This window comes from Panicum hallii, chromosome 5 (genome assembly GCF_002211085.1).
Source record: "Panicum hallii strain FIL2 chromosome 5, PHallii_v3.1, whole genome shotgun sequence".
Taxonomy (NCBI): domain Eukaryota; kingdom Viridiplantae; phylum Streptophyta; class Magnoliopsida; order Poales; family Poaceae; genus Panicum; species Panicum hallii.
Window position 1 is genome coordinate 23756161 of NC_038046.1, and position 21740 is coordinate 23777900.

Genomic DNA, 21740 nt, shown 5'->3' on the forward strand with positions numbered 1-21740 from the left:
CTCAACATACAAGATGTTGAGGCTGCTGGCCCTGTCCATCGGCACCTTGGTTAGGTGCTTGTTGCCGACGATGGGGTCGACAACGAGCGGGTAGCTCCCCGGTCGAGGGACGCTGGGAGGGTGGTCACCCTAATCGAAGGTGATCGGTGTACTTGACCAACGGAGAAACTTGGGGGCGGCATTCCTAGCGGTGCAGACTTCTCGGAGGCGAACCTTGTGTTGATGCTTGGAGCAGTCATCCTCAGAACCTCCGAAGATCATGAGGCAGCCATTCTGCTCGGGGAAGCCGCCCCCATCCATGGCCGTCGCCCCCTGATTTTTGGGTGCCTCCTCATTGCGGTCCCCGCCCTTGCGCTTGCTAGGCTGACCCAGCATGCACTTGAGGAGCTTGCAGTCCTTGAGCTTGTGCTTGATGGGGTAGCCGTGATTGGTGCACGGCATTTCCAGGAGCTGCTCGAAGTGGCCGGCATTGCCCTATCGCTTGCCCGCGGTCAGCCGCCACGACCGTGTTGGGGTTGGCACGACGCCAATCCTTCTTCTTCCTTTTCCTCTACCCTGAGGAGGGGCCCTCATCCTGGTATTCCCGCTTGACCTTGCCTTTTGCCCGACCATTGGTGAAGACCGCCCCGACCGCCTCCTCGCCGCAGGCGTAGTTCGTGGCAATGTCCAGGAGCTCGCGGGTGGTGCACGGCTTTTGGTAGATGAGCTTGTGAATGAGGGACTTGCAAGTGGTCCCAGAAAGGAACACGCTGACCATGTCTACGTCGACGACTTCAGGGAGGGAATCCATTACTTGGAGAGCCGGCAAACGTAGTCCCGCAGGGACTCGCCAGGCTCTTGTTTGCAGCTCTTGAGGTCCCAGGAGTTTCCAGGATGCACGTAAGTCCCCTGGAAATTCCCAACAAAGACATGTCTAAGCTCTGCCTAGCTCGAACGTTCTCCCCAACACAGATGGGGAGGTACAGGATGATGAAGTAATCATCATCCGCTCCTCCGTCCCGACAGGCGAACCGGAAGTCTTCCAACCATACAGCGGGGTTTGTCACCCCGGTGTACTTGGCGATGTTAGTGGGCGGTCGGAAGCGCGGTAGGAATGGTAATTTTTGGATGCGACAACCGAAGGCCCATGGGCCCGGGTCATCCAGACTGGGGCTTCGGTCGCCATCCTGATCGCACGGGTCGGCCACCACGCCTGGGGGCACCTCCTCGTGCTCCCCCACGGGCTGGTGGGCATCAGCCGCATCCGTGACGGCTCGATTGACATCGGCGCCGCGGCGGGCCAGTTGCCGTGAGTGGATGACGCTGCGCGCGTCGTAGTTGGGCTCGAGCCGGCCACGCACCGGGGGGGGCTACGAGGCTAGCACCGGGTCGGGGCACGGCGTAGCCGCGGCGTCACGACCCACATAGGGTGGACGCCCTTGCTGTTGGTTGACTGAGGGGTTTGGCTGCTAGGAGCCTGCAACCCCCCCCCCCCCCAACTCCACAGGAAGCCACGTGCCTGCGGCGGGACGTGGAGCTTTCCGCCTGCTGCACGGCGGCACGCTCCACCAACATCCGGATGTTAGGGTGGACCTCCTCCTGTTGAGTGTCCGCAGGCTTGGGCAGGTTGCGTAGGAGCATCGCTGCAGCGGCGATGTTCTGCTCGGCCCGCGCAAACTGCGGGGGGCATTGGCGTCTGCGATGATGGCCTGCTGGACTTGACGAGCGTGTGCCCGCGCACCGCCCGCAACATTACGAGCATTCGTCTCAGAGTTGCACCGGGGTGCACCGATGCGGGTGGCGGCTGGTGCTACCGCCGCTAGCGTAAGTCCTCACCATGCGCCTGGGCGTTAACTAGGGCCTGGGCGCGTGGGTCTGGCGGGGTGTGCATATCTTCGGTCTCCATGGGGACCAGCTGTCGCCCCTGCACTTCTGCCATGGCGCATTCCAGCAGCGCGGGACAGCCAAGGGGCGACAGGTCGCTAATGCTTGACCCTTCGCTCAGGAGGCCGTCGTCGGAAAAGAGATCGTGCAATGAAGCGGGGCCGTACCCTGTCATGCCCACAAACTTGATCACAGGCGGGGGCTGCGGTATGGCCCTCTGGAGCTCCCTAGCGTAAACGCTTGCGGCGTTTGTGAGGCCAAATAGGGACCGACTGCGCAGTGAGCGTAGTGGGGATAGCGGGGTCCCACCGGAGAGCTGGTGGAAGACGTTGCGCAGCTAGAACAGGAGCAAGTCCACATCACTCGTTGGGGGGTTGGCACCGAGCATGAGCTCAATGTGATGCACGAGCGCCTCAATGTCAAGGTCAGCAGCGGCCCGTTTGAGGGAGTGTCTCTCTCGAGCGATGTTAGAGGGGTAGCCTCCTCACGGAGGCGAAGCGTGCCGAGATGATCGGCAACGAAGTCCAGGCTTCCGAAGCAGAAAGCCTGGAAGGGCTCTAAGACGGGAGGTGCCCACAACCTAGCGCGCGGGGCCATGGGAAACTCCAATGAGCCGAAGTGAATCACATTGCAGAGGCTCGTGAGGACGGAGGCATCGGAGATGAAGGCCATCCGATCGCCGAGATAGTGGACACACGATGTCCTCCCCTTGGACGGTGCCAAACTATCGGTTCCGGAAATGGTCGGCAGCTAAACCTACTTGAAGTGTGTATCGTGCATCGTGATCGGAGGAGGCCTAGAATACAATGACTCAAGATTTATACTGGTTCAGGCAAATGTGCCCTACGTCCAGTCGGGGGTCGGTCAGATGTATTGCTTGAGCCCAGGTGCTCGTGAGAGTTGGGAAGTTACAAGCTTTCGAGTAGAGGATGAATCTCTTGGATTTTGGTCCTGTTCGGTTCTCTTTCCTAGGCGGTTGACCCTTCCTTTTATAGTCCAAGGGGGGTCTCCTTTATAGGGAACTAAGGGTAGGAAAAGAGAGGTAGGGAGAGATAGAGTTCCTAGCCCCGTCGGTCGGGGTCGTCAGCTCTATCAGTCGGGATCGCCGACTTCGTCAGTCGGAGTCCTCAGGCGGCCACTATCCATGTCCCGTCTCGCAGAGTGGCCATCATGTTCTGTCCCTATGCGTTGTGCTCTGCCAGTCGAAGAGGTAGGCGTGCGCTAGCTGGTAGGTATGGTATGGTGGTCACGCTCCATCCTCAGCGTTATGCCTTGTCATTCCGTCATGATGGGGGCGTGCCCTCTGCGTCGTGATGATGTTGCGTCCTTCGCGAGGATAGGTAGATAAAATAGTGTCCCCTTGTAGTGGCCCTAAGGGGGACTGTAACCCCCGTGGGGGAGTGGCTGGCCCTGTACGGCAGTTGACTCTGGTGCGTCCGTCCTTATCCTCGGCACCTGCTCCCGTGGACGGTCAGTGCACGAGGTCCAGCCGGCCCCTGACCTCATCAGTCGGGGAAAGTGACACATGCGTGGCGGAATCCGGTCAGCACCTTAGTTCAAGACCATGGTACAGACCTAGGCCCTAGTCGTCCCCTCGGTCGGGGATGTGGGTCAAGGCTCCTGCCAACCAGCCGGCCGGTCGGGACCACGGGCTTGGGCGGTCTAGAGGAAGTCACGGCCCAGGAGAGTGGTCGTTTGATCCATGCCGGTCTTAGGCCATCCAGAGTGCCAGCGGGAAGTGGGCCGCCGGGGATCCCGGGTCCCTGGACCCGTCATTTGCCAATTTGCTCACTTGCTCACTTGGCTTGCTCTCCCTCTCATTCTATCTCATCTCTCGTCTGTTCGGGGTGCAACCCCAACAGTACTCCCTCCGTTCCAAAATGTAGGTCGTTTTAGGATTTTTAGATTCATAGTATTTGGTACGTATCTAGATATAATAAATGTCTAGGTGCATAGCAAAAATTTATAAACCTAGAAAAACCAAAACGACCTACGTTTTGGAACTGATGGAGTAGAATTTAAGTCTTTTCTTCCCTTTCTTTTGCTTTTAACATCTGTATCATCTCTAGTACACTATCTTAATTAATTGATCATGTGAATAGGCGGGGAGCATTATCTCATCTCAAACTAAAGCTCCCTTGATTTAAAAAAGTAGTAGACTATCAACATCTTCCCTGTGTACGTACAGCTTCGCTTACTATTGCCTGATTACTTTAGCACGTACAGTAAGATAGAATGTGCGCATGTCTGATGGTGCCTGGCAGCCTGGTGCAAAGCTCTGTTTGGATCGGAGGAGAGCTACTATCCACCCGGCCTGCAGGGTGTGCGTGGGTTCCGTGGCACGTTTCTCCGTGGACGCATCCTTCGCCCAGGAATAAAGGCCGTCGATCGATATGCCAGCAGCGAAAGTATACCCACCACCGAGCGATGAAAGAGATAGCTAGAGATCCAGCACGTGCACGTGTACCTAAACCCAAGGGATCGACGACGGGGACGCGTCGGCCGCCGGCGGCAGCGGCGCACGGACCACATGGGGACGGCCGGCGCGGCCAATGTTCGCGCCACTACGTGCGAGCGTGCGTGCGTTTACCCTACCCCCGGCCATGTTGGTCCTGCCGGCCGGGCGCTCTCGTGCGCGCGTGGTTCGGGCGAGGTGAAGCCGACGGCACGGACCCCAAGTACAGGCCAATCGCAGCAGTCAGGGATGCGTACGTACATTAGGCGCGCGGGCGGGCGTACGTGGCCGCAGCGCATCCGAAGCCACCCCACGCCACACACGATCGATGAGGCGACCCTGGCGACATTGCCGGCCGGCTCGCGGTTTTGCCTTGGGCACAGCATGTAGAGGAGGTACGGTGGTGAGCACACGGTGTCGACATGCATGCGTGCACCGTACCTGCCTTATCATCCCTCGTCCTCCTTACAGCTCACTCGGCTGGCTCACGTACTGAGCTCCCGTACGGACCACACAGAGAGAGCGAATGGAATTGGAGGGATAGATGTGCACCGATGACAATGACATTGGTCCAGGACCTCTCTATGCCCATGCTGCCTTGCATGCATGCATGAATAAGCTAGAGAGGTTGCTCCCCAGCTGGGTTATCGAGATCTTTCATGCGTATATGCATCCATCAAGTGCCATCGTATCTATGTTTGGCCGTGAATTCCCCCTACTACCCTTCACCTTCTAGGCTGCGAGTCGACCAACCTTCCTGCCCTGTGTCGCCGGCCGGCAGCCATGGCGTTTCCATCTCAGCCGGAGGGAATAAAGACGAAAGGAAGAAGAATCGAACTGCTAGCGAACCGTTCGTTATTGGGCTGTCCCTCTGCACTCTGGGCCGCGCGCTTTTATAGATTAGGGAGGAGGATAGGATTTTTTTTAAAAAGGGGATAAAAAAAAAAAAATTCGAAAAAGGGGTGCCAGTTGGAGAAATTTAGGGAAATGGGTGCCTCCCGCCCGCTGAACGGGCGGGACGCGTGGGGCCCGGGACATCCCGCCCACCCAGAGGGCGGGATGCTCAAAAAAAATTTCCAGGGACCTCTTCGCGAATAAGAAAACTTTTTTCATTCGCGAAGTGGTCCCTGAAGGAGGCCTCCCGCCCGGCCACTGGGCGGGATGCCTCCCGCCCGGCCACTGGGCGGGATGCCACCTCGTCCTGGTACATTGTTATTTCATGTGTATGTGTTTTCTGGCTTCCAAAATTCGTAACAATTCACAGAAAAATCCAAAAATAGCAAAACTAGTTTTGTTAGAAAGTAGATTTCAAACTCTATAACTTTTGTTAATGGAGTTTAGTTTGAAACAAAATACTTTTACTCCTATTTTAAAACTAAGATTAAGAAAAGTTTATGCATAACTTTAGAATTTCATGCTTTGTTGTTTATGAAGTTTGGTATGACTATTCTATAAACTCTAGGTACCTTTGTGCAAAGTTTCAAACTCAAATTTGATGTAAATTTAACTTCTTTTGTCTTGAATTTTTCAAATTTGAAATGTTAACTAAACCTAATTATAACCCTTTTCTAATTAAAATCTATTGTTATTCTCTAATGTGATATTATTTAATATCTAATATATAGTCAAAGTTCTAAAACCTATAAAGTTGTAAAACCTATAATCTTATGCTCCTGGCCCATTTTTGTTATATTTTTTCTTAGATTATTTGTTTCAGAAACTATTTGAAATTCAGAATTTTTTCAAATATAAGATTCATTCGCCATACTCTTATGTATGCACATAAAATTTTAATTCAATTTTCCAAAGAAGATTACGGTATCTAAAACTCGTACGAAGATAGTTAAACGATAACGTTTGCAACGTAGAATCTAAATATTACGATAGTACAATACATGAAGCCATTTAAAATAAAATAATATGATAATGAACATTACAAATATTACAAATACATGAATCCAAATATTGTGTCTTCAGTCAATGCGGCAAATAATACAAATACGTATCTAGGTCTGATAGAATCTCAACGCAGCAAATATTACATATGAGCAAACAACGTTTAAATAAAATTACAACTAAATGATGCCTGATGACGTACTAGCACTCGATCGGCGACGTCTCCCACTTGTTGATGCAACCGGAGGTCTTCCATCTGTAGCATCACCTGTAGGGCCAGCTTCAGCACAACTGGGGCCAGCATCATTGGTTGGACAACGTTTATACGTGTGTCCAATCTGATTACATGCACTGCAGCGTTGTATCCTCGGACGGAGCTCTGACTCATCCATATCATTACGAATACGCCGTGACTGACGGCGTCCTCTCTTAACCCGTGATGATCTTGGGTCTGGAATATAGATAACAGGATTCGCTGTCTCAGTGAACGATCCAACCAAACGGAACCCATAGATCTCATACTGCCAGGTGCTAGCAATTGTCTCCTTTCTGAAGTAATGTGAAACATATATATCGACAGGATGTCCAATATCTGCACAAGCAGCCATTACATGAGAACAAGGTAAGTGCAGCAACTTGGGCCTCATGCATGAGCAACAACAAGTTCCATCGAACTTGAGAATGCACTCCTTTACAGGAGTTTGACGTCTCATGCCATGTCGCGCCCTATCTTTAGGAGATACCTCAAACTTGAGCTCCTGTGTTCCACATTGCCGTACATGGTGTAGCCGGGCGCTTTCTGCCTTCTTAGTCATGTATTCTGTTACCTTGAATCCAAAATTTCTGTCTGGATCTCGCATGTATACCTGATTTTTATTGAACCGCTCCCGAAAGTAATCGGTACACCCGCGGACAATGAATTCAACAATTGCAACCAGTGGAAGCCCACGAACACCTCGCAGCACCCAATTGTAAACTTCGGCGAAGTTGGTGGTCATTATACCGTATCTTGCACCATCGGTATCATAAAGTAACGCCCACTTCTCCTTAGGTTCATTCTCAATCCATTCAGAAAATTTTTTCACCGCTGACCCAGATCTTCTGCGAGTACGTGCAGTATCTGTTGGCAAAGAGCACAAAGCCTCTGCTTCATCCTGTGCAGTTATGTTTTTTGATGCGTCCTCGGCTCTTTTCTTCCCGGTCAGTTCATCAAGTTTCTGCCACTGCTTGTTAAATTTTTGCTGATTCGTTTCCTTGCATAGCCTCTTGAACATATCCATAAGGTGCTTGTTCTTGAATTGCCTGAAAAAGTTTGCACCGATATGCCTCATGCACCACCTACTGCGAATATCACGCCACTTGGGCGGCTCTCCGGTCTCCACACACCCCTGCTGCAAATCTAGAATTGCCCTCAGTATGCCGGCGTGACGATCATGAATCAGGCAGACATCTTCCCTATCCCGAACGACTGCAAGCTTAACCCGTTCCAGAAACCAGTACCAACTGTCTGTGTTCTCACTCTCAACAAAAGCAAAAGCAACAGGCAGCAATTGATTGTTTCCATCCACTCCAATAGCTGTCAGCATTTGCAATCTATACTTTCCTGTGAGAAAGGTCCCGTCGATGCACAGGATAGGCCGGCAGTGATGGAATGCGTTAATGCATGGACCCAAGCTGAAAAAGACCCGCTGCAATATGTGGGGCGGACCTTCTCCTCTGTCTAGAGTTTTCAGGTCATAGTAGCTTTCAGGATTTCTCTGACATAGGACGGCCAGCATTCGAGGAACATTATCATATGCAGCCTCGAACGTACCAAACCTCATCTCCAACACCTTTTGTTTTGCACTCCACGCCTTACTGTATGAGATGGTATACTTGTACTTTTCCTGAATGTACCTGATAATAGACTTTGGTTCATATGACAAGTTCTCTACTATCGTCCCGTACATCTCATTTGCGATGTATTGCGACGTGAGGTTGCGATGGCTCTTCTGCACCCCAGGCAAATGACAAGTGTGCTGAGTGACAATGGAGCATTCCCAATAATCTTTCCATTTACCCTTGTAGGCATGCACCCGCCATGGACAGCCATCCTTCACACATACCACATCGTACTTACGAGATTTGCACTCGACTGTCTTAAACTCTCGCATAAGAGAGAGAGACCAGCACTTAACAGCTTCCTTCACCTCTTCAATTGAGTGGTACCTTGCACCCTGGATAATTTCATTCTCCCTGCAATCCGAAGGCCAGCTACATCCGTCATCTACGACAAGATGACTGAAGTCGCTGCTTACCCAATCTTGAGGCACATCATCGTCGTCATCAGACGAATCGGCATTCATTGCTTCATCCAATTCACGTTCTTCGTCTTGCAGCTGTTCAACAATAAAGGGTATGTTCTCCCCCTCATCAGCCACGCATTGAGGTGCTGCGGTGCCACCTGCCTCAATGTTTGCCTTCTCGACTTCTTCATCAATATTTTCATCCCCCGGACCAGCTTCAATGTTTATCAAAGGAGGGTTTTGGTGCACACTGACAAGGAGTACCAGTGGCCACTGCCAATGACTTGCATTTTGCAGATAAGTTAGCCAGTCCTCGTTGCTTGCAAGTGGCATAAGCTCCCAGATCAAAGCGTGAGTGGTACGATTTATGACGCATTGAACACTCACAGTGTGTGTCTCCTGATTAATCCTTAGTCCCCTCATTAACCAGTTGCATAGGGATTCAAATGTCCTCTCGTGCGGTCTGGTAATTCCTCTGACCGCACAGTTGAATTCACTTAAATCTACCCCATTCGGCCCATAAATCACATTTCCTTCTCCGTAATATATACTGAAAATACCCTTCTCGGAAGACATATCTGTCAATCATTAATAAACTAGTTATACTACATATTAATACACAACGAACAACGATCCTAAATTTCAGCGACTCTCAGATTATATTTTACAGATTCTAAACTATTCAGATTATAAATTATACTAAAAACAAATGAAAATACTAAAACTATTCAAAACATAACTACTCTAACAAATATTTCCTAAATTATAGTTATTTTCAAGTACTTATATGGCTAGAACGAGAATATACCTCAAAATCGACGCGTGGACAGGGCTTCGCCGCTTCCTCTTCTCTCTTCCTCTTCTCTCTTTCTCTTTTTTCTGATTTTTGCTGCATAAAATGGTATTTTTGGGGCAGGTTGGGGTTTAAATAGCCGGTGGGGGGGACCTCCCGCCCGACCAAAGGGCGGGATGCCTCCCGCCCGCTGAACGGACGGTACGCGTGGACATCCCGCCCTTTGGTTGGGCGGGATGCCCTCCCAGGGACCTCTTCGCAAATAATTTATTTGCGAAGAGGCCCTCGGGTGACATCCCGCCCTCTGGGTGGGCGGGATGTCCCGGGCCCCACGCGTCCCGCCCGTTCAGCGGGCGGGAGGCACCCATTTCCCTAAATTTCTCCAACTGGCACCCCTTTTTCGAATTTTGTTTTTTTTTTATCCCTTTTTTTAAAAAAATTCGAGGAGGATACCCAAGAGTTGGAGAGGTTTGTTGCTAGCTTCATCCCAGCCGGACTCCTCGGGACCCTTTCGGCAGCCAGCAGCGGCAGCGCAGGCGAACCCCACGCGCCGCGCACGTGGACGAAGGTGGCACGCCCGTGCCGCCGTGCGCGCAGCACGCGGATGCGCATGCAGTTGCACACGGGGCGCGGCAGGCACAGGCAGCCACAGGTCGTCGCCGTGTCCTGCGAATAGCGAGCCTGCTGCGAGGCTGTGCGATTGCAAGTTCACGACACTGAAAATCGCAAGTGCACTTGGATCGGAAGGAAGGGGAATCATCAAAGGGCAGCAACAAGCCTAAGGCCAAAACGAGAGGTATGTAGGAGTACTGAATAATTTGCAAGTTTACTTTTACATGCCCAGCAGTTTGACACAAAATCGTGCCATTTGTTTTCTTATATTTGCAAGTTTAATTTGGTGAATTACTGAATTGGTGGTGATGATGGACCACGCGTGGATTCAGTTAAGGAGATTCTGCAGGTCTAGCTAGTCGCTGCAGCTCAAATCCAAATCAAGCACCGGCGGCGGAGGTGCAAACGTTTCGGATGGGGCCGAGTATATCGAAGGTGGGAGAGAGCGAATTGGATGCCACGACGACCAAGATAATCGTACGTTCCGGTTTGAGTTTGCTCTCTGCCGCGAGGTAGTACGTGTGCCCGTCGAAAGATCACGAAGGGTTCGCGATGCACCGGATGTGGCCATCTGCCCCTACCTATCCAACTCCGAAGCCTCCACAACATGGGCGCCTTGAAAAGATTGATGATGAGATGAGACAACCTTCGCAAAAAAGAAAGATGATGAGACCTGCTACCTAGAGCTTTTTCCTTCTGCCAGGATTGGGACGAACATACACGTCAGCATGCAACTCTGCGTACAATGCATCTTATTAACTCATGTTTTTCTTCTTTTTCTAAGCACAGCATCATCAAGTAGTGTCGACTAATAACAGACAAACCGATGTGATTAAGCACCACATGGACGCGTGCGCGGCCATGCACCGTACCCCCTCTGTGATGTGTTGGATCACGCGCGCGGCGCCGCTGCCGCTAGGAGTAGTGGTTGAGGCTCTTGCCACGAAAAAGATTCACCGCGGGGAGAAAGAGGACAAGATTTGACAATCGGCGCGGCGCGCAGGTGAAAAGGGCGAGGAGTTCACGTGCCCAAACGACACGAGGGGAAGCACCAATCTCGACGCCGCAGGGCGACAAGGACAAAGAGCTCGAATCGTGGCGTGGTCTGGTCCTGTCCCTCGCGCGCTGGCTGCTAGCTCCTCTCCTCGAGGCTGCAACTGCAACCGCACAGTGGAGGCGGCCGGCGATCAGTCTCGAGCCTTGTGACTCAACGCTGCGCACAGGAGCAGAGCAGGCACAGCAGTACGGTCGGATGGACCCATCATGGCATCATCATGGCACAGGGCTTGCAGCTGACGTCGAGTACGTCTCACAGATAAGGATATACTAGGACATTACGACCAACCGTTGGAGATGTACAAGGTGCGTGTGTCCAACCGAGACGTGGCATGTCAGCGAAAAATCAGTCAAGCAAGCACTCACACTGCTAAGGTCCTCCACAATGTGCGCCCAAAATGATGCCTAAATACTCTCTCCATTTTAAGCGTCATTTTTTACCCTGCAGCTACCATACCAAAGTGACGCCGGCGCTTGAAACTTTCTTTTCTTTTTGAAGTAACGCTCGATGCAAGTTGAAACCTCGGTGCCCAACCAATAGAAAATGCCTTCTTACAGTCCGTGAGAGTCAAATGCAACTAGCGGCACTACAAAGGAAGCAAGGGCAATAGTAGTTTATTTTATATATGCACTACTCAAATAAGATTTTTTTTGGGACGGGTAAAAATGTATTTTTAGATATGGGTACTGCATCCGCTCCCGGTTCTCACAGTTAAAAGTACGATTTTTAGGACGGGTAACATGCCCGCCCTTGGAAATCGATTTTCGAAAAATAAAAAATAAAAAAAATTAAAAACAATAAAAGAAAAAAGAAAAAATTATTGCAGCCAACCAGCCACCACCAGAAGTCCTGTACTATCGAGTTATAATTTTTTTGACAAAATATGCACAATTGCATCACTTTGGGTTCAAACCGCATACCACATTTGCATCACTCTATGTTCGAACCGCATAGCCTCGCGCGTAGCTTCATCTCCACCACACTACACAGTCACTTGTGACTCTATAGGATATGCTATTCTTTTATATTAATTCTGAAATTAATTTGTACGGGTGGGTGACGCCATCACCTGCTACTACCCGCCCCTAAAATATTTTTCAATTTTATTCCAAAAAATTCATCTAAACCTTTCCATATAGTAAAACATTTCAAAAAAATAAAACTTCTATACTATGATTATTGTGAACTATAGATACAAAGAAAAATACGTCAAATATATTTCAATGTATATAAAGGTTAAAATTGTTGAAATCTTAAAGTATGACATACTGTATAGTCATAGCCATATGTAGGTTCATAATAATTTTTTGGACCATTAAATGATCTTAAATGAAAAATTTATCAACTATAAAATTTTAGATCTCCTCATTCTCTACAATTATGATATAAAGTTTGACTTCATTTGAGATTATATGAAAAAGTTATGAATTTTTTTTATGTGGAACCATTTTTAAGTGCAGGTCATACCATCATCCGCCTCTAAAAATATATTTTTAGAGACGAGTGACGGCATCACCCGCCCCTAGAAACATGATGCCCATTTGCAAGGGTGGGTGATGGCATCACCCGTCCCTAAAATTATATTTCTAGGGGCGGGTCGGATGCTACACTAACCGCACTCCATTTGTAGAGGTGGATTACCTTTACCCGCCTTAAAAAAAACTAAACAGGGCGTTCCTAGACGTTCCTACATATTTTTTTAGTAGTGATGGATCCCAGGCTCCTAGATAGCTTCGGTGCTAACTTTGACACATACTACAGCATGGCAGATAGATGTTCACCCTTTCCATCATGGGACCCATTTTTTATTTTTATTTTTTTCTTCACTATCACATTGTGGAGGACCTAATAGAAGTGATTTCCATCGCCACGAGCTTGCGTGGCTTATTTCCTTTTACACTGACCGTGGGAGATTTACAGCAACCTCCATAAAGGAAGAAGCACCCACGCTTTTGCAACCAGGTAGAGCCACTCCCTAATTACCCTTTGGTTTTCAGTTTGGAACTTGCAGGCATTTGTACAGCTTTTGGGATATTTACAGCAGCCATTGCTATTGAGCTCACATATCTGTAAGCGAGTGCCTCTGCAGTTACTGCAAGGAAGACTCATCCGTCTCATCCACCACCATGTATGAAACTTCATCTCTATCCAGCCTCCTCCCAAATGGCCTGGGCGAACATCGACATCCTTGTCCCAAAAGCCACACTACCACCAGCAGCGCATCCAAGTTTGTGAGCCACGCTGGGCCAACTTTATCAGTGCCACGTCCAGCAGAGAAAGACGAGGACAAAAACAGAGCAAGCAAGAAAGGAACAGTCCTCCTCCTCACTCCTATATAAAAGCGCTAGCTACAGCATCATCCTCCATCGTCCTCCTCTCTCTTCTCCACCGCCTCCATCGACCCCAAGTCCCCAACGCGCCCAGCCTCATCTGTTTCCCCTCCGTCCTGAAACGCCGCCACAGCAACGGCGTTGGCCGACCCATCGCCGCCAAGCCGCTGCGCCGCATTTTACTCATTTCGTGGTGAGCAGAGCTAGCAAGCACATCTACCTGTGCCCTGCAGCTAGCTTCATTGTTCCCTGGCGTTTGAGTAAGGGCTGAGAGATTTAATGAGATCTATGTTTTCACCTGAAACAGGTAAGCAGGGTGATCCAAGTGAAGCTCTAGCTGGAGCAGAGAATGAGTTGAGCATCAGCGGCAGGGCGGCGGTGAGTTCAATGGAACAGACTGCACTCTGTATACATGTGTGAACTTCGAATTTTATAGTTTTTAGTTATAGGAGCTATGTTTCCCGGTTGCTTTCTGTTACATTATTGCTTGAGGATGAGCAAAGATGATCTACTAGCTAGTTCTCAGTAAGACGCCGTCTCTTTGATACAAAGGTCTTACTAGGATGAAACTAAACATATAAACATAATTGATAGTAAGCCGGGAATGATGAAAAAATATTGTAGCAATTGCTACGAAACATGTCCATAGTAACAAAGAAAAACAGAGCTTCGCGGAGTTAGGTAGGTTAGTATGGTATCATGATGATGCAACAGTTAGTGACGTAGTATGTTTTAGATAGAGTACCTGTACTGAAAAATGGGTAGTAGATAAGCCAGCGACAGTAGTGAGTAGTGAGGGAGGACGTGATACCTCTTGCAGGACGATTGCACCCCCATTCGCAGGGCAACAGACACAGCATACCTTCTTCATACTGAAACATGGAGCTCAAACACACTGCATGCATCTCATCCAGTTTTCTTTCTGAGTCCTGTGTGCACATGCCTGCATACCCAACTTCCAAAATCCACAGAGCCTAGCGAGGACGGCAATGGCTTTGGAGGGGTCCAAAGCCAATAGGGTGTAGAGAGAGGAGAGGACACGGGGCGCCCAGTACACAGGAAGGAAGGCCAAAATAAATCTTGTCCAAGTCCAATGCCAATTTGCCGGCAAGAGGCATGTGTGGACTGCTTTAATATTAACCCAAACGTGAAACGCCTCATACTATGGCTGATTGGCTGAGACCTCCATCTATCCCCATGTCTTTCTTGTATGATCCAATCCTGAAAGGGGGCAGTCAAAATCCAATCATGGGTACGGTGAATTATTTCACCTTGCAATACCGACTACACAAAGGCCAGGGGGGGACCCCTGTCCCACTACCACACCCATGAATCCATGATACCACAAAAATGGCTACGGACCTTTACAGAATCATGTATCCAATCATGTGGACAGGTCAGAAAAAGGAAGAGGTCATGTGGCCAATGGATTCCTGTACTACACTCGTGAATGGTTGCCAGTAGCTTGCACGTCCACTACCCGGAGGTCACTGGGTCCAATGTTTTTGATGCGGGTGTGGCAATGCTTAGCTGATACTATGTGCCATAGCCAGGTTCATCTGCATTTGTGCCACATCTAGTGAATGTTTTTCGACGCTGCAGTTATATATAGTCTCTTAGACATAGTGGGCGTGGATAAAAAGAAATGAAGGCGACCTGTTTGGTGATGGCTATGTCAAAAGAGTAGAAGACAATTACTAGCAAACAAATAGAATCAAGATTCTTGGTTCAAACACAAACACTTGGCCGCTCAATTATTTTTGGTTGCACACCTCTTTTTAATTAGGTGGAAAGTAACATTCACCATCACTTTTAGGAAGACGGGTGGAAAGCTTGATGTGTGTAAGTTAGCCCACAGCCCAGAGGACAAGCGTAGCAGCCATGTGCTGCTAGGCTCTCATTTTGGTCTCTTGTTACTGCCTCTCGACTTTCGCCTCTTGGGTTCACTTTGCTTGATTTTGTCTCAGTTTCTGACTCCATCCTGCTTCAATGTGACAGGACAACTCTTTCCATCTATGTGTTCTGCTCTTTGTCACAATCTGCTGAATGTTCTACTGCTCTTTGTCACAATCTGTTGATTTCAGCATCCCATGGAGATATTACTCGCACTGGATTATGTGCGCCTATCAGCATTCGCTATTTTGCTGGTTTGGGTCATAGGAAAAATTGTCATACTGAAGAACAGACAACATGAGACAGGGAGCGGTGTCATGGTTTCACCAGAAAGGAAGGGGGTGACCCCACTCCCATCACACATAATTGCAGTCTGCAATGCCTCAGTCACGTCAATATATATTGGCTTTGCTGTACTTGGAGTTTGGAAGGACCAAACTATCTCATTGGGCTTCATCTTTTCATCACTGTCATGGCTTCTGGTGACTCTATTCTCACTCTACTGCAAACACAAAGGAGCAGGAGTGGTATCAAACTGGCCTGCAGTTCTTGTTTCTTGGTGGGTCTTCAGCTCCCTGTCAGAATCCCTCCTCACTTCATTGCATTTGCTACACCTAATCAACTCTGCACCTGTCGTTAATTTCACTTCGCTACCCTTCTGCGCTATCATATGTCTGTGTCTAGTTGCAACAGCCATGAGAATTTCTAAAACAAACCATGAAGAAGAACTGAAACAACCGCTTATCAGAGAAGATAGTGGAGACAGCAGCAGGGACAGGTTATCCAGCTCTGGGTGGTGGAGTCAGCTTACATTCCAGTGGTTGAACTTGGTCTTTGAGAAGGGACACAAGGTGCGACTCGAGCTTGAACACCTCCCATCCGTTCCTCAGTCAGAGACAGCAGAGCAGTCGTATGCATTGCTTCAAGAAACACTGCACAAGCAGAAACCTGAGCCGATGTCTCTACAAAGGGCCATCATTTGTGCTGTTTGGACACCTTTGGTCATCAATGCAGTTTTTGCAGGTAATCATCACGAGTTGTCGACGAAATTTATCAGAACAGTGCTGCTCTTTTCTCCCTACAGTTTACTAATACAGTGCATGGCTTTAATTACCAGGGCTTAACACTTTAGCTTCTTATATGGGACCATTCTTGATCACTTATTTAGTGGAGCTGCTCTCCGACAAGAACCCTGACAGAGGCCATGGACATGGATACATACTTGCAAGCCTCTTCTTGATATCAAAGACAGTAGAGTCACTGTCACAGCGGCAGTGGTACTTTGGTGCTCGTAGAATTGGATTTCGGGTGCGTGCAGCGCTGATGGTGTCCATATACAAGAAATCCCTGATGATAAAGAATTCAACTACAGGGACAGGAAAAATTGTGAACTTCCTTGATGTCGACATAGAGAAGATTGGTGAGTTTTTCTGGTACATCCATGGAATTTGGTTGCTGCCCTTGCAAGTCTCACTGGCACTTGTTATCCTGTACAATAGTCTTGGGATGGCGGCTTCAGTCTCTGCACTTATTACAACAGTGTTGGTGATGGTGAGCAACACACCACTGGCAAAGTCACAGAAGAACCTCAACGTGAAGATCATGGAGGCGAAGGACTCACGGATCAAGGCCACAGCTGAGGCACTGAAAAGCATGAGGATTTTGAAGCTGCATGCATGGGAGACAGCCTACTTGGACAAGCTTCTGAAGCTCAGGGATGTGGAGAGGGCGTGGCTCAGAAGGTATCTGTACACATGCTCAGCAATAGCCTTCCTCTTCTGGGCATCACCAATGTTGGTCTCAGTTGTCACCTTTGGCATCTGCATTCTTGTAGATGTTCCATTGTCAGCAGGAACTATACTATCAGCTCTTGCTACTTTCAGAATCCTCCAAGATCCAATCCATAACCTTCCAGAGCTAGTGTCAATGGCCACACAAACCAAGGTGTCCTTAGATAGAATCGAAGAGTTCATCAAAGAAGACCAACATGGGAAGCCAAATAGTTATGGCAACAGAAGTAGCACAGAGAAGCAGTCTGTGGCTGGCATTGTGGAGATTGAAGCAGGACAATACAGCTGGGAAGCCACTGACAACATCTTGAAGAAGACAAAGTTCACTCTGAAGATCGATAGAAAGATGGACATCATGAATGGTCAAAAGGTTGCAGTGTGTGGATCAGTTGGCTCAGGAAAATCAAGTCTCCTTTGTGCCATCATGGGTGAGATTCCAAGGGTCAGCGGTGCAGAAACAACGGTTGTTGGATCAAGGGCATATGTCCCGCAGAGTGCATGGATTCAAACCGGGACAATTCAGGACAATGTGCTTTTTGGGAAGGCCATGGACAAGGCCCAATACGATGAAGTGCTACAAGCGTGTGCTTTGGATAAAGATGTTGAACTGTGGGCTAATGGAGACATGACTGTGGTAGGGGAAAGAGGCATGAACCTGAGTGGAGGCCAGAAGCAGAGGATTCAGCTCGCCAGAGCATTGTACAGTGATGCTGATGTTTACCTCTTGGATGATCCCTTCAGTGCTGTTGATGCGCACACCGGAGCACACCTTTTCAAGGTACAGTGCCGATGGGTAATCTGCAACAATGTATCTTTCTTCATGAGATCCACTTGTAATTTACAAAAAAAAAATGGATGCCCCAATGCATGAATTTTGTAGGACTAACATGTGAAGCAAGAATCATAACGAAACCAAAAATATGCATATTCTGACTGTTGGGGAGTTCCTGACTTAATATATAATAGATCTTTGCCTCGATATCAATCAAGCACTAGCATCAATTATGAGAGACTCATCATTATTTGCTAATATCAAATTCTTTATAAATGTATCTGGTTTTAAGAACCAAACGTAATCTTCAAAATAGATTTTATTGACCAATAAAATTGAATAATAATATCATGTTATATATGCAGGAATGCTTAATGCGACAAATGTCCTCAAAGACAGTCATATATGTAACTCACCAGCTAGAGTTTCTGCGAGATGCGGATCTTGTTTTGGTAAGAAAGCTATCTTCTTAACCCTGAGAAATGATATAGAAGAATCAAATTTCAGTGGAACTTTCTTTACTAGTAATGAAACAGTACAATGCAAGTCTTGGTTCTGAAAAGACAAAGAAACTGCCTATTGCTCAAATTAAACTGATATTAGTCATGCACGCACATCTGCAATTACTAAGAGAATTGATTATGCAATTTCACTTAACTTCTATATTGCTTAGGGTCTTTCGTTGGGCCTGAGGCCCTGTGCCTGTACATATCCTTTTTTTCATATATTTATAGAAAAATCCGTTAAGGGCCTCACCTGCTGTTTCAGTCAAAAAAAACTTAGAACAGGCGTGTACATAAATAAACAATTATACAGATGCTAATGACTCATTAGCTACAGGTCATGAAAGAGGGAAGAATTGTCCAATCAGGAAAATATGATGATTTAATAGCAGACAAAGATGGTGAGCTCTCAAAGCAAATGGACGCGCATAACAAGTCTCTTAGCCAGGTAACCCCTGCACAAGTTCATGGCTTGACTAGAAACAAAAAACACAAGAACAAGCAAAAGGAGCTCACAGAGATAGAGCCAGATCACAATGTGCTAGGAAGGGAAAGTGAGGAAGAGCGCGAATCTGGAAGGGTCAAATGGGGTATCTACCACAAGTTTGTTACCTCAGCCTATAGGGGAGCTCTCATTCCTGTGATTCTTGCTTGCCAAGTCCTTTTCCAGGCGCTGCAGATATGTAGCAACTACTGGATTGCATGGGCATCAGAGAGTCAAGAACAAGTAAGCAGAGAGAAGATGATTGGTATTTTTGTGCTGTTATCTGCAGGAAGCTCGGCATTTATATTGGGGAGAGCTTTTGTCCTATCAGCAATTGCAATTGAAACTGCTCAGCAGCTCTTCTTAAGCATGATTAAAAATATATTCCGAGCACCAATTAATTTTTTTGATTCCACTCCATCAAGTCGAATCCTAAATAGGGTGAGCACCAGCATACTACCTCTTGGATGTAACATCATAACAAATACTATCCTTCCAGTTAGTCCTTACAGTTCAGCCTTTCTGTTTTTCAGGTTTCAACAGATCAAAGCACACTCGACATAGACATTCCTTACAGGCTAGCAGGGCTAATATTTGCACTAATTCAGCTCCTCAGTATCATTTTCATTATGTCCCAAATCGCTTGGCCCATATTCTTTTTATTCATAATAATAATAATTATATCCACTTTCTATCAGGTACATCTTCACACATTGTCAAAGACATTTTCTGATGCAACCCATATAAAGTGCATAGTGAACTAATTGTAAAATTTATGTAGAGTTATTACATCAGTTCAGCGAGAGAGCTAGCAAGGTTGGTTGGCATTAAGAAGGCTCCAGTTCTCCACCATTTCTCTGAGACTGTATCGGGGGCTGCAACAATTAGATGCTTTAATCAGGGAGAAAATTTCTTCAGAAAGAGCCTTGCACTAATAGATGACTACTCCTGCATCACTTTCCATAATGCAGCAGCAATAGAATGGTTGTGTGTCCGTATCAACTTCCTCTTCAACCTTGTATTCTTTGTGATGCTAGCCATCCTTGTCTCCCTGCCTCGTAATAGTATTGACCCAAGTAAGTTTTACCATAAAAATCTACTTTCATACATTCCTTCAAGCTACTTCCATAGTTCCAATAGAAATGAAAGTTGTTTTGGTTTTCTCCCTCTTTAGGCCTTGCAGGGCTTGCAGCAACCTACGGTCTCAACCTTAATGTCTTACAAGCATGGGTTATATGGAACTTGTGCGATGTTGAGAACAAGATGATCTCAGTAGAGAGAATTCTGCAATTTTCAAACATACCAAGTGAGTCTCCTTTAGTGATTGAAGAGTACAAACCAACTGAAATATGGCCATGGTACGGAACAATTCAGATAGATGGTCTCCAAATCAAGTACAACCATGACATGCCGATGGTGCTCAAAGGTATAAGTTGCACATTTCCTGGAGAGAGAAAAATTGGAGTGGTAGGGCGAACAGGGAGTGGGAAGTCTACTCTCATCCAGGCTTTGTTTCGTATTGTCGAACCGTCTGCGGGACGGATAATCATAGATGGAGTGGATATATCACTTATGGGACTACATGATTTACGGTCTAGACTAAGTATTATACCTCAAGAACCAACTCTCTTCCAAGGCACTGTCAGATCAAACCTAGATCCTCTACAACAACATACTGACGCAGAAATATGGGAGGTAAACAATGTGATTGTACTAATAGTAGGCATTTCTACACCAATATGACTTTAGTATCTTTCTGATGTTGTAGACTATTTGGAAAGTAGTTTTAATATCAATATTTTACCTTTGGCTGAAAATGCAGATTGAGGTTAGTTTCATTTGTCAGTTCTAATTTTTTATTCTTTACAGGTTGTTCGTAAATGCCGCCTCGAGGAGATTATTAGAGAAGACAATAGACTGTTAGGAGCGCCAGGTATCATAGTCTTCCTTGCCACTGATTTGACTCCTCCATCTTCCCAAATTTATTGATCAAGATAACCCAATTTATAACTAGAATTCATTTTGTAGTTGTCGAAGATGGAGGGAACTGGAGTGTGGGGCAAAGGCAGCTTGTCTGCTTGGCCAGAGTGCTGCTAATGAAAAGGAAAATACTCGTTTTAGATGAAGCTACAGCTTCAGTTGATACTGCAACTGACAATATTATCCAAAGGACTATAAGGCAAGAAACAAAGAGTTGCACGGTCATAACAATTGCACATAGGATTCCCACTGTGATCAACAGCGACCTAGTTCTTGTGCTTGGTGAAGGTAAAAAAACTCAGAAAGAACTCACGATATCTGTATACTAATTTTCGTCTAGGTTCTGAGATGAATTTTAACAAAACTATGTTTTCTACAACAGGTAGGATACTAGAGTATGATTCTCCGAACAATCTCCTGAGAGACGAATCGTCTGCTTTTTCAAAGCTGGTGATGGAGTTTGTGGGAAGGACAGAAGACATTAACCAGAGATGACTTGCAGACATCAAGCAATCATTAACCATTTGACTGGACATAGACCTGTGTAAACACCATGACAGTGTAGAAGTTACACCAGGTAATGGGAAATTTTGATCCGTGCATGACGACTAGACCAGTAATCTAAAGATAGTTACTTGATAGCAAGTAACCTTCTTATTAATCCTAGTGGACAGCTTCTTATGGTGGTTGTTCATATCAAATTGACAACCACGGGAATCTTAGATTGGTGCACCTTCATTGCGACGAACACAACTGGTTGTAACTTGTAACCGAACAATTTGTGAATTTGTTAGCCATGATTGTTTCTACTGGAAGTCCTTGCAGATAGCACAATGGTACATATAACATTCTACAATTTGCAAAAAGGATAGTTAAATCATAACAGTTTACACTCAAAACTATCATGCAGTTGCAAAACATAAAATCGATAGAAGTATTTGCACTCTTGGAGAAAGAACAGAACCCTTGATCCAATAGCAAATTAGCAATACCGGACAGAACCCTTGCTCCAATAGCAAATTAGCAA

The 21740-nt window shown here is 47.2% G+C and overlaps 1 protein-coding gene and 1 long non-coding RNA gene across 3 annotated transcripts; both read left to right on the top strand.

The window, feature by feature from the left end:
* The first annotated feature begins 9801 nt into the window (after window positions 1-9801).
* LOC112895345 lies at window positions 9802-10667 on the top strand. Its single transcript, XR_003229180.1, has 2 exons — window positions 9802-10088; window positions 10237-10667. It is a non-coding gene; the product is annotated as an uncharacterized LOC112895345 (long non-coding RNA).
* Window positions 10668-13348: 2681 nt separating this feature from the next.
* LOC112891770 (ABC transporter C family member 3-like) lies at window positions 13349-21531 on the top strand. Of its 2 annotated transcripts, XM_025958723.1 has the most exons (12): window positions 13349-13484; window positions 13599-13669; window positions 15376-16207; window positions 16302-17752; window positions 18112-18198; window positions 18587-19174; window positions 19267-19431; window positions 19515-19809; window positions 19908-20428; window positions 20603-20666; window positions 20762-21001; window positions 21096-21528. In XM_025958723.1, the coding sequence occupies exons 3-12, from the start codon at window positions 15382-15384 to the stop codon at window positions 21206-21208; spliced, it is 4350 nt and encodes a 1449-aa protein (XP_025814508.1). In that variant the 5' UTR covers window positions 13349-13484; window positions 13599-13669; window positions 15376-15381; the 3' UTR covers window positions 21209-21528. The 2 variants fall into 2 exon arrangements, with proteins under 2 accessions (XP_025814508.1, XP_025814509.1); XM_025958724.1 differs by lacking the exons at window positions 13349-13484; window positions 13599-13669; window positions 15376-16207 and having other exon boundaries at window positions 16479-16604; window positions 16684-17752; window positions 21096-21531.
* Window positions 21532-21740: the final 209 nt, after the last annotated feature.

Coding starts and splice junctions, on each gene's coding strand:
- LOC112891770 (XM_025958723.1), top strand. CDS start 15,382: ATGGAGATATTACTCGCACTGGATTATGTGCGCCTATCAGCATTCGCT. Junction 20,667..20,761: donor TAGACTGTTAGGAGCGCCAG/GTATCATAGTCT, acceptor TTCATTTTGTAG/TTGTCGAAGATGGAGGGAAC. Junction 21,002..21,095: donor AGTTCTTGTGCTTGGTGAAG/GTAAAAAAACTC, acceptor TTTCTACAACAG/GTAGGATACTAGAGTATGAT.